General features: G+C 59.1%; 1 protein-coding gene across 1 annotated transcript; it reads right to left on the reverse strand.

Moving 5' to 3' along the window:
* Positions 1–2447: 2447 nt before the first annotated feature.
* JUNB (jun B proto-oncogene) lies at positions 2448–3774 on the reverse strand. The gene has a single exon (XM_006900797.1). It carries the CDS (start codon positions 3486–3488, stop codon positions 2448–2450), a length of 1041 nt encoding a protein of 346 aa, XP_006900859.1. The 5' UTR covers positions 3489–3774.
* Between the last annotated feature and the right edge of the window lie 7538 nt (positions 3775–11312).

Raw genomic sequence — 11312 nt, forward strand, 5'->3', positions numbered from 1 at the left:
GATGCCGCAGTTACTGGGCTGTAACACAAGGTGGCAGCCTTGCTTCACTCTCACTAACTTGCTCCCACCCTCCCCACCCTATCTTCTTGTCCTGACAGTGTGGTTTGTAATGTGGGATGTTGGATCCGAAGCCTGACCTTACTAGGCCAATCCCATACCTAACCTTGTCATCATTTAATCTGCATTCAAATGTCCTGTAATCGCTGTGATCTTCTCTGGGTTTCCACATCCAGAAAATAAGATAAAAGACGACAAAACAGTATCACTATCACCATGCAAGTTAAAAGTGATAAAACATGTAAATCAATGGCTCCGTCCCTACGGAGTTGAAGGTTAAGAGGGTAGTTGCTTGGGGAGGACATAACCCACTGGAGCCAGGTTTTGGGACCCAGCCCTGACCTGGATGCACAGCCCCTTCTGCGGTGGTCCTTCCAGCCTGTAAGGACTGCCTGTCTACACTTGACATGGATCAGGTGAGGCTAGTGTCAGGAGCAAGACAGTGTTCCCAATGCTATGTAAGATCAGACAAATGATTTTTCCAACTACAGGCATAGAGCTGAGAAGAGTCCTTTAGTTCTTAAAATCATTTACTTCCTAGGCCCATTAACATTGATACTGGCCTAATTCCCTCCAAGGGTCACTCATCTCCCTCAGAATTTAACCTACCCTCCTCCACTCTGAGGTCCTGCCTGGCCTTCCTTGACCTCATCTACCCGGTCTGTGGCTCACTCCGTTCCAGACACCCTTGAGCTTCTGGCTGATTCTTAACAGGCTGATCTTGTTCCGGCCACAGGAACTGCGACAGTGTTCCCTCTGCCTAGCTTGCTCTTCCTAGAATTTTCTCAGGGTCACCTCCTGCAAATCCGAAAAGTTGACTCATTTTAAAGTCCACTCTCTAAATGCTCGCTGTAACGCAGTTTAAGTTTTCTGGTACCATCATGCTACCACCGACCTGGAGACCAGAAGCCATTTTTGGTCCTTCCTAGAACTTGCCACTGTCAAGGAATCATGTTTACTTGTTTAACGGCCGTCCACCGTCTCCAGAGCCTGGTTGGTTATTATTTCATAAATAAATTAAGCAGTATCTGTTCTTCCCGCTCTGCCCCCATAGCCAGGCTTCTATTCTTTGGTTTGCTCTGGAGGCCTCCAGCCACGGCCACAGCCGCCCCTCACCCATCCCAGCAGCAGGGGAGGGAGGCCCGGTGGCCCCAGCAGTCGCCCCGGCAGGACCAGACCTGGCAGCCGGCCTGCTCCCGGCCTGGCAGCCGGGAGGGGAAACTGGCAGGCGGGCACCGCCCTTCCTGGGCAGGGTAGGGTGGGGGACGGCGGTGGTAAAGGCGCGGAGGCTGCAGCAATCCCCCGCCCGGGTCAGGTCAGACAGAGGGGGCGTGGACGCGACCAGGCCCCGGCGCCAGCCTAATGGGGGAGGCTGGAGGCGGTTCCCGGGGACCAGGAGCGCGGCCCGCCCACCGCAGGAGCTCTGGACCTAGGCCTGGGGCTTTCCGGGCCCGGACAGCCGCCTGCCCGGGAAAATCCCGGCCCCCTTCCCGGCGCCGCGGCCCTGCCGGGCAGAGCGGGGGAGGGGATTCCCGGAATCTGCCCAGAGACCGCGGGCGCGTCACAGGGCAGAATCGGTCCTTATATGGGCATCGCTTCCGCTGCGTCAGCGGGGAAAGCCCCGGCGCGAGCTGGTGGGCGGGGCCACGCCTGCGCGTTCAGCGTCTCGATCCAGGCTCGCGGCCCCTCGCTGTTAGGCCACTGGACCCCTACCCAGACCCCTCCCTGGACCTTCTTACCCCTGGGGACCGAGCTGGGACCCCCCCCCGGAGGTCTGAGCCCTGAACAGCACTGGGGTGAAGGCAACCCAATACTCTCCTCCCTCCACCCGCCTGGCTTGGAAAAAAAAGACTCCAGAAATTATTAATAAAGAACCATTTTTTTTCTTTACTTAAATAAATTCAATAAAAAGTCAGAACAACAAATGCGCACACACACACACATAAACATCTTTAAAATAAACTCTTTAGAGTCCAGGTGCGTGTTTCTTCGCCACAGTACGGTGCAGAGGGGGGAGGGCAGGGGGCGGAGGTCCTTCCCCAGTGTCCCTGCTGGCTTGAGTACCGGGCGGCGGGGCCAGCTCCGCCGCGATCGCCCCCTCCTCCCCTCTCTGTTAAATACACAAATATATTATATTCAATATTCAATATGAATCGAGTTGGCTTCTGGCAGGGGGGGGGGAAATACAAAAACAAAACCAAAACCGTGGTCGTGGAGCTTGTAAACGTCGAGGTGGAAGGACTGGGAGAGAGCGGACGGGGGCTGGAGTCCAGTGTGGATCCCCCTAGACCCCTGGGGCCGGTGTCCATCGCGCCTGCCTCCTCGACCCCCCCGGGAGGCGTGCGTCCAGCCGTCCAGGCTGGAGGGGGTGTCCGTAAGGGAGGGGGCGCTCAGAAGGCGTGTCCCTTGACCCCGAGCAGCAGCTGGCAGCCGTTGCTCACGTGGGTCATGACCTTCTGTTTGAGCTGGGCCACCTGCTCCCGGAGGAGGCCGGCCGTGTTCGACAGCCCCGCGTTCTCGGCCTTGAGCGTCTTCACCTTGTCCTCCAGGCGCGCGATGCGCTCCAGCTTCCGCTTCCGGCACTTGGTGGCCGCCAGCCGGTTCCGCAGCCTTTTGCGCTCCACTTTGATGCGCTCCTGATCTTCCATGTTGATGGGGGACATGGGCGGCGTGGCGTCGCGGCTGCGCGCCTCCGGCACCGTCTGTGGTTCCTCTTTGAAGGTGGCGGCGCCCCGGCCCAGGCCCAGCTGCGCAGGGTGGCCGCCGGCGAAGGGTGGCGCGTGGGGGAGGTAGCTGATGGTGGCCGTCGGATAAGAGCTCCCTGTCCCGACGGCGGACCCGGAGCCTCCGGAGGGTGTAGAGGCCGAGGAGTAGCTGCTGAGGTTGGTGTAGACCGGAGGTGGCTCGGGACCCGCGTAGACGCCGCCAGGCCCGGCCGGGGGTCCCCCACTGGCGCCCAGGGACACGTTGGGAGGCGTCACGTGGTTCATTTTGTGTAAGTCGTCCAGGGCTTTTACAAAACCGTCTGCGAAGCCCTCCTGCTCCTCGGTGACGCCTCCTCCTCCGGCACCCCCTGCACCTCCGCTGCTGCCACCCCCACGGGGGTAAAAGTACTGTCCTGGTGGCGTGGGCGTAGTCGTGATCACGCCGTTGCTGTTGGGGACGATGAGGCGCTCCAGCTCCGACGAGGCGAGCTTGAGCGATGCGCCCGTGTCCGAGCCCTGTCCGGAAAAGTAGCTGCTCCCGCCGCTGCCCTCGGGTCCCCGCGCGCCGCTCGCCTTAAGGCTCCGGTAGGGGTCGGGCAGGTTGAGTGCCAGGCTGGGTTTCAGGAGTTTGTACTCGTGTAGAGAGAGGCCGCCAGGGGCCCGGCCGTAGCCCGCTGTTCCGTACGAGTCGTCGTGGTAGAAGGGCTGTTCCATTTTAGTGCACATCCGGGCGGCCCGGCGGGCTTGGAGGGGGGGTCCCTGCAGGGCCGCCCCGGGCCTCGCTGCGGCGAGCGCCGAGCTGTCCGCGCCGCTGGCCGGACTGAGAGCCGTGACACGCGTTCCTGGGGACAGGTTCGGGCGGGGAGCGGCCAGCTGGCGGCTGTGCGCGAAAGCTCTACCCGGCTCCCCGTGTCCTTCTCGCCCTCTCTCTGGTGCGCGCTCGCGTCCTCGGCGTCGCTGCCCCCTGTGCCCCTTACCCTGCAGACTCTGAAGATGGCCTGGCCACGCTCAAGGTCCCTGCCGCTCAGCCCAGCTTCTCCCCTTTATACGGCCTGTCAGCTGCGGAAGTGCGCTCGGATTGGCCGTCGCCCGAGCCCGGCCCCCGCGCCCCCCTTCTCGAGCGTGGGGAAGGGGAGGAGGCGGCTCGCGTCACTGTCAGGAAGCGCGTGTCCTTGTAAACAGCGGCCACGGGCCCGGGTGGCGCGGCGCGTCTGCAAGGGAGGGGCTGAGGGACCCCAGAGTACCACCGAGGAGCTGCTGGGGTGCGTGAAGCACCCGAGGGAGAGGTTAAAGGGAGTGCATAGCTAGCTCCCTTGGAATGCACCAGGAGAACGGCATAGGGAGAAAGAGAAGGGGGGGGTTCCAGGGTGTTCGCAATAAGGCCTGAGAGACCCAAAGTATTCTAGAGGGCTCCAGAGGCTCAGAATACACGGGGGCTCCCACCCAACGAAGACCAGAGGGTCAAAATTGAGAAATAGGAAGGGGCAGGGAGATACTTGACCCAGGTTGAGTGGGGAAGAGTTCCGAGATTTTCACAAGAAAAAACTGAAAAGGGAAAAGATTAAAACATTGGGAACGGCTTGGAAGGCCCATTTTAAGAGAAATTGAGTGAGTTTGCGTGTGCTGCGTATGTGGATGCAGGATGCCAACAGGGAATGAGGGTCCTGGGGTACATTTCACCCGTGGAAATTTATGGAGTCGAAGATTTTAACATACATGTCTGTGAGAGGCACTCAGATGGGGGTGTTCACTGGGATCACCTGAGACACTCTGATGGAGTTAGAAGAGCTGGGACACAGTAGTCTGAAGGGCACTGACAGGAGAGGGGGGGGGTTCCCAACTGAGATATTCGAGGGAGGAGTTCCAGGATTATGGGGACAGAGATGGACAGACAGGAGCTTCCATAACCAGGGTCCCCTTCTCCTTCCTTCATGGTGACTCTTACATGCCTGAATAGTCGGTCCCCACTTCAGTGGCCTCCCCCATTGCCCCTGGGCTTGATCGACGAAGCCATCTCGACTCTCAGGGCCCGGACCCAGCCCCATGGCAGGGGCGCGGCCGCCCAACCCTCGTCCCTTCCTTAGAAACAGGCTGGGGAAAGAGCTTGGCGGCAGGAAGTGTAGCAACAGCCCCCAGGGAAAGGGCCCGGCCCTACCTCCGTCACTCGTATCCTACAGGACCGCGGACCCCGCCCTGGCTTCGCCTGGGTTCCGTGCCTCGGAAGAGAAACCCGGGCGTGCGACCCCGAGCTGAGACCTGGGCGCGCCGGGTGGGCCTAGCCCACCGGGGCCTCCGGTTACCGTCCCCCACCCCAGCAGTGGTTCCAGACCCTGAGCCTCCTGGCAACCGCGGACCTTTCCCTTAGCCGGACAGAGGGGGCGCGCAGCCTGGGAGCGGGGCTTGGTAGCCATGGGAACGGCCGGACTCCGCGGGCAAAGTCTGGGGGGCGGGGCGGCCCCCCCGGAGTTGCTCTCCCTGACGCCCATATAAGGGCACAGGAAGGGGTGGGGCCAGCGCTGTCCCGAGGCCCTGAGCCAGGAGCCTGGAGCCCCGGTATCTGCCAGGTCCCAGGGCGCGCCCCAGCCCCCGGACGGCTAGTCCCGACCAGCCCCGGCCACCGCCCCCGGAGCCCCCACGGCCGCCCGGCCTGGCCCCGCCCAGTCGCTTTGGGGCCGCGTCCTGCCAGGCTCGGCCCGGCCCAGCCCTGCCTGGCAGGTCCCCGCCTGCCCGCGGGCCTGGGTCGGACTTCGCCCCCGGCCCGACGGGGCGCGGAGCGGGCAGGCTGATGCCTGGAGGCACCCCCGGCGCCTGGGCGGGCTAGCAAGGCTGCCGCCTCTCTTGGGCGGGGTGCCCTTCCCCAGGCCGAGAGGTCTGAGCACCCCTCTCCCATCCATACGTGCCTAGGGGTTGGGACAATCAGGGGGTCCGATCTCCCATTCAGACTACTTAGAGGGAGGTCCCTTCCTACTCAGAATGTCTTCCTTCCCCCACTCCAGGACTCCTGTCAGCCACCCCAGCTAGAGGTGAGCAGGAAATCCAAGGGCAGCAACCCAGCACATCTCCTCCCCTAACATTCAGACGGAAGGTAGGATTCTAGTTAAGACTTTAGGTGGGACTTCCAAGACTGTGAGCCACCAGAACAAGCAATAAGAGGCCCAGATTGGGGAACTTGGAGCAAAAGTTCCCTCTCTGCACCTCCCCAAGGCTCTGTGTTTGGGAATGATGGCACTTTCTTTGGGATAGAGACAAGAGATGGATGAGGGACCTGGGAACTTCTGGGGCGGGGGCGGCGGGGGGGGGGGACGTCTGTGGGCATTGAACTGAACTTGCCTAGTGTGGGGAAGAGAAGGAAAATGAAAGAGGCCAGAAAGAAACTGAACCTTTTGGGGAAAAGGGGAAGTCCAGCAGGGCAAGAGTCTAGGGGAGGAAGATCCCATGAGAAGCTGGGGGTGTCCCTGACTTGGAAGGGTCTCTGTGACCCTTCCATGCCTTTTTCCCTCCCCCTAGGGTGAACTGCTCCCTTCCCCCACTCCAGTCTCAAGGGAGATTCCAGCAGGCCGCTGAGTCTGGCAGGCTCTGTGCCAGGCCTGTGTCTCCCGCCCCTGCTAATAACTGCAGCTGACATCTGGCTGGGCCTCACAGGGGGGCGGGGGGAGTTGTGCAGTGGGCAGCACTGGGGTGCTGGGCAGGGTGGAGCCTGGAGGGCAGCACCTTAGGAAGCTGACCTGCAGGCCCCTTGGGCCAGGAGGTTGCAGTGAATCAATCAGCCCTGGGCAGCCAGCAGCACTGAGCCAGGCCAGGTCAGGGGAATGAATCCTGCAGAGGCAAGGGCCTGCCAATGAGGGTCAGCTATGGAGGGTAAGGCCCAGAGAGCCGAATGGAGACAGGGCAGGGAGAGATGCCAGAGACACAAACGACGGCCTTCATGGAGACAGACAGATTCAGAGACACTTAAGATAGGCAGACTGAAAAATAATAATGATTATTTTAATAGCTAACACTTACATGGTGCTTCCTTACTTACAAGGCCAGGCACTTGTCTAACTGGTTGCCGTGTAGTAGTAAATCATTAAATGCCTCCAACAACCCAACACAATACATACTATTTGTATTCTCATTAACTGAGGAGAAACTGAGGTCAGAAAACTTAAGAAATTTGCCTAGCATCCTGTGTGGTGGGTATAACCCAAGTTTCCTGGCTTCCAAAACATTTGTCACTATCCTGTAGATAATCACATCCAGAGAGGACAACAGGCCGAGAGTCAGGGATGGAAGGGATGTGAAGGGCACCAAAGGAGGAAGGGGTCTTTGTGGAGTGCCAATGGGGGGCCAAGTTCCGCAGGCCTTTTCAGGCAGGGCCTAAAGAGAGATGGACTGGGACACAAGGGGAGGGGGTAAGGACTAGTGCACAGGCCAGTGTGGGGTCTCTTAATGCTAAAGTGTTTGGGCAGGGGGTGGGGTTTGGGCCATGGTGGAGGGCGGGAACCCAGTAAAGCTGGTACAGCCGGTTCCAGGCCCCTGCCAGTCTCACCTTTGTGGCCTGGGCACCACCCCCTCATGCCGCCCCACTGGCGCCAAAGCCAGCCCCATGAGGAGGGCATGAGGCAAGCCCCCTCCCCCACCTGGCTTGGGCCCCCAAACTGGCACTGGGCACTAGCCAGGCCCCATGTTCCAGATCAACAACCAGCTGGGCAGTAGGGGCCCAGGACCTGAGGGTGGGTAAGGAGGAAGCTCAACCATAGGTCTCTCTGGGGCTTTTGGCCTTGGCATGAGTGACTTCCTTCTTTAAAAAGCCTAGCAGCCCCCCTTCCTCCTAGCCCCTCTGACCGACAGGGCCCCCACCAGGAAACTGGGCCTGGGGCTGCCCTGAGTCAGCCAGTGGGCAGGCCAGGGCGAGAAGCCACAAGTCTTAGCACCCAGTCTCCCGCGTCCCTGCCCTTGGGTGTGGACAGGCAGCTGGGCAGGAAGAGGCTGAGGATCATGGAGGCTCCCTTAGGAGCCTCTGTCCTGCCAGCCCCCTCGCCTGACCACCAGTGTGGTTTGAGGAGGGGCTCAAGGTACAGGAAGTACCCTTCACCCTTCTCCAGGAGAGGAAGCTACTGGGTTTTCTTGGAAGCAGGAAGTAGCGTTGGTCTCCTCTGGCTGACTCAGCTGGGCATGGGGGGGAGTTTCCCACAAGCTAATTCTGCCCCCCCCCACCATTGCTAGTCTAGTTTTTTGGGGGCCTGATCATCACTGGGATTCTAGTGGTACCTTCTTTACAGAGATGGGCTAATAAAACAGGGCCACAACCCACCAGAGGTCAAGACTGCTGAGTTGGATCCTGGAGGGGAAGTGACAAAGGGGGGGGAGAGAAGTGGGGGTGATGTTTGGAGAGAGGAAGTGCTGGGATCTCTGAGAGGCAGAGAGGACAGGCTGCGAGGCCCTGAGCCCCTCAGAACCTCAGCATTAGGGGCCCAGGGGCATGTGTATGTCTTGGTTTACTTGGGGACTAGCATGCGGCTGGTTTGTTTGGACGCGTGAGTGTGTCGGCCCAACCCTACAGAGGGGTATGTAGGACCTGGCTGTATAGGATTCTGTTCTGCTTTGACTGCAGGGGGAGAAAGGAAAGGTGTATGTGGATGGATAGTTTATGGTATGGGTTTCATGTGATTGACCTCTGTATGTGTAAAGGTTCATTGGCAGTTCACAGAGCTCATGTCTGATGACTGTGTACGTGCACATGTGTATGTGAGGTTTGTGACTGATGTGTGTGTGTGTGTGTGTGTGTGCTTGTGTGTGTGTGTGTGGCCTGTGACTGGCCTGTATGTGTTGTGTATGAGGTCTGTGGCTGAATATGCATGTGTGGCCTGTGGCTGGTCTGTGTGTATTATGTTGTGTGTGAGGTCTGTGACTATGTGTGCGGTGGAGGGTCTGGGTCTGGCTGTGTGTGTGAAAGAAGCCTGGAGAGTGTGTGATCTGTGGCTGCTCTGTGTGTGTATGAGGTTGGTTTCTGTGTGCAAGTGCATGTGGTCTGTGGCTAGTCTATATGTATATGTGAGGTCTGTGGCTATGTGTGTGTGTAAGAGAGAAAAAGAAATCTGTAACTAGGGGTGTGTGTGTGATTTTGAGGTCCATGGCTGGATCCGGAGAGGTGTATATACGTTTGGTGGTCTATGTCGGGCTGTGGGTAGCCTCTATGATTGTGTATCTGTGAGAGAGAGAGAGAAGTCTGTGGCTTAAATGTAACTTGTGACTAGAGGGTGTGTGTGTAAGAGGTCAGTGGTTGTGTGTGCACCTATGCACTATTGGACAAGTCCTGGCAATGCCTCTGTCCAGATGTGTTTATGAATGTCTGACTGTGGCCTGTCTGTGCCTCCCTATGCTGGGTGTGACTGTCTGGACAGACCATGGCTGTGAGTGTGTCCATCTGCCTGTATTTGCTCTCTCTGTCCACAGGTCTTTCTGGGGGCGCTGCACCCTGTGAGGTGGCATCTGTAAGGCTTCATTTGTGTCCTTTGGGGTGTGATGACTGTGTGTGCAGGGGTCTGCCGAGAGGTAGGGCTCTCTAATGGGTGTGTGTGAGCATGCACCCTCTCTTCCCACGGGCCAACATTTGTCTCTCTTGCCTATCTTTTTGAGTTGATCATCCCGAGTATTGACGTGTACCTTGTCTTCTCTATGTTGGGATCTGACCACATGTGTGTGCACGGAGATGCGTCTGGTCATTTACTTGTGATGCTCTTGGGATGTCTGTGATGGTGCTTCTGAGACGATCAAGATGCATGTCTTGCCTGCTTGTGTTGGACGTCCAGTTGTGTGTTTGTTATGCCTCTGGGCTGTCATGCTTATGTCAGAGTGTGTACGTGTCGGTCAGTGTGTCTCTCCTGTCCTTAACACAGATAAATGGACTTGCCACACAGTGTCACCCTTGTCTGTGTTCTTCTGACCTACTGATGCCTTTGTTTGGCAGCACGTCTGTCTTGCTAGTGGGTCTGCCTTGTCACTATCTGTGTCAGCTGTCACTATGCCTTGCCCAGAGGTGTGCCTGGCCCCATGTGGGTCTCTGGCCAGCTGTCTCTCTGTGGCTAGAGCGAAACGGGTTTGTATGTCTGGACTGGCTCTCTTGGGGTGACTCTGTGTGTGTATATTCCTTGACCTTCCCCCTGTCTGGCCACTCTGGGTCATGTTTACTCTGCCCCCAGCCAATGTCTGCCCTGCCCCAAGAGGGACCCTCCCGTTTGTCCAGCCAGCAATCCACAGGATGTTCCCGAGACACTGTCTCCATCCGCCATCCCCTCCCTCCCAAGGGCCACCCGCGGGTCAGAACTTAGTCGTCCAGTGTGGCAGAGATGGGGCCGCGGTGTATGGGGGGGCCCTGTCAGGTCCTGGGAATGTAGGTGGGGGCGGGGAGGTGTCGGGCCCAACAGGTTCCGCCTCATTCCTGCCCCGCCTCTCACTTCCTGGGTGCCCGCCCCGGGCAGGGGGTGGACAGGATGAACCCCATGGCCTCAGAGCCCTGGGTGGGGCACGGTCTCACTTCTGCTGGGCATCCTGACATCCAGGCCCAAGAGCCACCAAAGGTCTGGGCCGTTTTGTCACTCAAGTCCCTCCCCCTGCTCCTGTGCCCAGTTCTGGATTCAAAGTGTCCCCTTCATCATCCATTTAATCCCAACAACCACCCAAAGACCAAACATAACTATCCATCATTTCCAGATGGGGAAACTGAGGCACAGACAATGAGGGCAACATTTAGGTTTGAACAGAATTCTGCAGGCCACTCAAGACTCCTGGGGCCAGCTCATCAACTGCCTTCCAGTCTCTAGAAATCAGTTATGGAGGATGAACCCAGGCCCCTGGCTGCCCTGGCGCAAGGGGGGTGAAGGGCTTGCTCTGAGTCAAAAGAGGCCACTGAATGAATAAGAAAACGGCTTTAACCGTTTCATCGCCACGAGGACTCTACCAAAACTTCCTGTGGGCTGCGCAGTGGGGGAGGCTTGAGTTCCCGGAGGCCTGGGGTGGTGGGGAAGATCCGCCAATGGGGGGAGGGGGCAGCACCTCGAATGACCTTGGTGAAGGGGATGGTAAGTGGAGACACCTCTGCAGCTTCTCCCTGGGGAGGGAGTCCAGTCTCCCTGGAGTGCAAAGATCCCCAGGACTTGGCTTGCAGTCCTTGCTGCCTGGAGAGGGGTCCCTAAGTCTGCAGCCCCCTCCCCAGGGGCCTGAGTCACATACGGGGAAAGCCGCGGGGGTGAGTCACAGGGTAGAGAAGGGAGAAGGAGGCCAGCTGTGGCCAGGGGACCCCCAGGTCGCCCTGAGTCACACACCCCCAGCCTCCCTGACCCTAGTCCCCTCCCCCCACCCCAATACCAGGAGCGGGAAGCTCACAGCCCGTGGCTGGAGCTGGGCGAGATGGGGGGGAGGAACTAGCAACCGCAGGGAGGGTCTCGGCTCCACGGGGGCTCCCTCCTGAAAAAGGGACAGCCCCGCGCACCGGGGAAGCCCCCACGGGCTCTGCTGAGGGGCCACGAGTTTCAGATACGGCAGGAAGGGGTTAACGGCCCCCCTCCC

This window comes from Elephantulus edwardii, unplaced genomic scaffold (genome assembly GCF_000299155.1).
Source record: "Elephantulus edwardii isolate Elephantulus edwardi_28Jun2011 unplaced genomic scaffold, EleEdw1.0 scaffold00296, whole genome shotgun sequence".
Lineage (NCBI taxonomy): Eukaryota > Metazoa > Chordata > Mammalia > Macroscelidea > Macroscelididae > Elephantulus > Elephantulus edwardii.

Coding starts and splice junctions, on each gene's coding strand:
- JUNB (XM_006900797.1), bottom strand. CDS start 3,488: ATGTGCACTAAAATGGAACAGCCCTTCTACCACGACGACTCGTACGGA.